This window comes from Hippocampus comes, unplaced genomic scaffold (assembly GCF_001891065.2).
Source record: "Hippocampus comes isolate QL1 unplaced genomic scaffold, H_comes_QL1_v1.1 scaffold393, whole genome shotgun sequence".
Classification (NCBI taxonomy): domain Eukaryota; kingdom Metazoa; phylum Chordata; class Actinopteri; order Syngnathiformes; family Syngnathidae; genus Hippocampus; species Hippocampus comes.
This window is the reverse complement of record NW_017805831.1, coordinates 216,148-219,119: the sequence shown is the minus strand read 5'-3', so window position 1 is coordinate 219,119 and position 2,972 is coordinate 216,148. Positions and strand designations below refer to the sequence as shown.

General features: G+C 60.9%; 1 protein-coding gene across 1 annotated transcript in view; it reads left to right on the top strand.

Annotated features, from left to right (window-relative positions):
• Positions 1-2,972, top strand: part of lama1 (laminin, alpha 1) — an 18,055-nt gene that overhangs the window by 2,904 nt on the left and 12,179 nt on the right. Inside the window, exons 2-11 of the mRNA XM_019887495.1 lie at positions 601-771; positions 896-1,008; positions 1,070-1,121; positions 1,201-1,391; positions 1,473-1,652; positions 1,726-1,815; positions 1,890-2,007; positions 2,171-2,349; positions 2,425-2,518; positions 2,796-2,953. Of these exons, the coding sequence (XP_019743054.1) occupies positions 601-771; positions 896-1,008; positions 1,070-1,121; positions 1,201-1,391; positions 1,473-1,652; positions 1,726-1,815; positions 1,890-2,007; positions 2,171-2,349; positions 2,425-2,518; positions 2,796-2,953 (1,346 nt within the window). The remainder of the gene's footprint in view (positions 1-600; positions 772-895; positions 1,009-1,069; positions 1,122-1,200; positions 1,392-1,472; positions 1,653-1,725; positions 1,816-1,889; positions 2,008-2,170; positions 2,350-2,424; positions 2,519-2,795; positions 2,954-2,972) is intronic.

The following is a 2,972-nucleotide window of genomic DNA, read 5'->3' as shown; positions in this document are numbered from 1 at the left end:
GGGGGGGGCATTGATCCAAAAATTTAGACTGGCATCTGGAACCGAATGTTCAAGGGCAACGATCGCATTGAGACGCTGCGCTGTTTTGCGCGGAGCGGCGCGGCGGTCGACGTGGCAGCGCGTCGGCCTCACGGTGCGGAGGTGCGGGCTTCCGTTAAAGGGCGCCCCCCCCGCGTGGAGTCGGCATGCTCTCCCTGTGGCTTTGCTCCCGCGTTCCAAAAACATGCGCGGCCGGCGGGTTCACGGAGCGCTCCAAATTGTCCCTCCGTGCGACCGTCAGCGCGGGTGGTTCTTTGTCTCCGCGCGCCCCGCGACAACCCGTTGGGGGTGCGCCCTGCCCGAAGACGCCCGGGAGGGGCCGCGACCTTCGCGGGACGAAGCGCTCGACTTCGCGGATGGACGGATGCCGTTCGGTGCGACGTAGGGAAAGAATGTCGCCGTTGCGATCGGCGAGTGCCCGACGACGCGCTCTTCGTCTTCCGTCCGCCCGCAGAATGACAACGAAGGATCAGTTGCGATCAAAAGGGCGGGAAGGCAAAAGCGGCGACGGCGCAGGCGATCGGAGTCGGCTCGAGGCCGCTAACGCTTCTTGCGTTGCAGGTCTCTTCCCGGCCATTTTGAACCTGGCCAGTAACGCCGAGATCACCAGCAACGCCACGTGCGGAGACCCGCAAGCAGAAGTTTACTGCAAACTGGTCGAACACGTGCCCGGACGATTGATTAAGAATCCTCATTGTCCAAAGTGCGACGGCAACTCCGTTCTATCCAAAGGTACAAAGTCAGTTGAGGGCGCGGCAATGCTTTGCCACGACAAAGAGGGCGCGGATGGAACTCCCGCTTAACGCCGGCGAGCCCTTTTGGATCTGGGGACTGACGCAAATGCCACTTTGTCCAGAGCGCCATCCCATCACGAACGCCATCGACGGAACCAACCAATGGTGGCAGAGTCCGAGCATCAAGAACGGACGGCGATTCCACTGGGTCACCATCACGCTGGATCTGAAACAGGTGGGGCGCGGACAACGCGGCGCGCGGGTCGCGGGTCGTCAGGCCTGCCTTGTCTTCGCAGGTCTTCCAAGTGGCTTACGTCATCGTCAAGGCGGCAAACTCTCCTCGACCCGGTCAGTGCGTCTTTCTCTCTCCCGGGCAAAGTCGGTTGTCGCGGACGGCTAGCAGACGTGCGGGCCGTCTTCCTGGCAGGCAACTGGATTCTGGAGCGTTCGGCGGACGGCGTGTCCTTTGAACCCTGGCAGTTTTACGCCATCAGCGACTCGGAGTGCTTGTCTCGTTACAACGTCGCCCCGAGGGTCGGGCCCCCGACCTACAAAGGTGACTCGGAGGTCATCTGCACGTCCTACTATTCCAGGCTGGAGCCGCTGGAGCACGGAGAGGTGCCCGCCTAAGATGTAGAAGACCCCCCCCCACCTGTCTCTTCACTCCCCCGCCCATCTCTGTCGCTCTTTGTCTCTCAGATTCACACCTCGCTGATTAACAGTCGACCCGGGGCGGACGATTTGACCTCTGAACTCTTGAACTTCACCTCGGCCCGCTTCATCCGCCTTCGGTTCCAGCGAATCCGAACGCTCAACGCCGACCTGATGACTCTGAGCGCGCGCGACCCTCGAGACGTGGACCCCATCGTGACCCGTCGGGTAGGACGGGCTCGCGATTGGGCCGCGACGGCTGTCGTTTGCGGGAGGAAAAACGCCCGTGTTGTCTTTGCAGTATTATTACTCGGTCAAAGACATTTCCGTGGGAGGAATGTGCATCTGCTACGGACACGCCCGGAGCTGCCCGCTGGACCCCGTGACCAAGGTAACGCCCCGCTCTCGTTCCGACCCCTTTCCTCCTCTCTCAGAAATACACGCAAGTCCGACGTGCGTGCGCAGAAACTGCAGTGCGTGTGCGAACACAACACTTGCGGAGCGAGCTGCGACCGCTGCTGCCCCGGTTACCACCAGCGGCCATGGCGAGTGGGCACCATCTCTGAGGGGCACACGTGCGAAAGTAAGACTTGAGAGCAAAAATGTCTTTGGATGATCCCCGCAACGGTCCTCGTTTGTGTTGCGCTCGCGTCTTCCTCGACTCCGGTTTCATTGCCGTCGGCGTACGCGCCGACGAACGTCGTCGCTCGTCTCTAACGCCGGCCACGTCTCGGTGCGCCTCTCAGAGTGTAACTGTCACAACAAAGCCAGCGACTGTTTCTACAACCAAACGGTGGCCGATCTGCGATTGAGCGTCAACGTCCGCGGCGTCCGCCGCGGAGGCGGAGTCTGCACCCGATGTCGGCAGAACACGGCCGGGATCAACTGCGAGACCTGCGCCGACCGTTACTTTCGGCCTTCCCAGGTAACGACGCGGCACGCGCAAACGAGTCGGCCGTAGAGAAGCAAGAACTGAAGTCGTGCGCGCGGGCGACTTTAGGTTTCTCCTTATTCCGAGTCGCCGTGCGTGGAGTGCGGTTGTGATCCGAGAGGGGCCCAGTCTCCCGTCTGCGCCAGAGAAGACGCTTTGCCAGGTGACTTTTACGCTTTCGTTGCTTGCCCGCCTGCGGCTTCTTGGAATGCTTTTATAGCGAGACGCTAGTCTTGCGGGAGTACGCGCAGCTCTTTTGGATCGCTTTTGCATTGAGCGGGAATGAAGATGTGTTGCGTTCGACTCGTCATTTCCCCAGGGAAGGCCGTCTCATTTGTGATACGAACCTGACATCAGAAATTCAGGCGGCAACTGCTGTGTGTGTGTGTGTGTGTGTGTGTGTGTGTGTGTGTGTGTGTGTGTGCGCGCGCGCGCGCCAGGTGCTAGCGCAGGTCAGTGTACGTGTAAGAAGGGTTTCGCAGGCCGCAGGTGTGACCGTTGTGCTTTTGGATTCCGAGAGTTTCCCGTTTGTGCCCGCTGCGAGTGTAACCCGGCCGGCAGCGTGAACGGGAACCCGTGCGACAGCTGCCTTTGCAAAGTAGGTCCGGAGGCCAGGA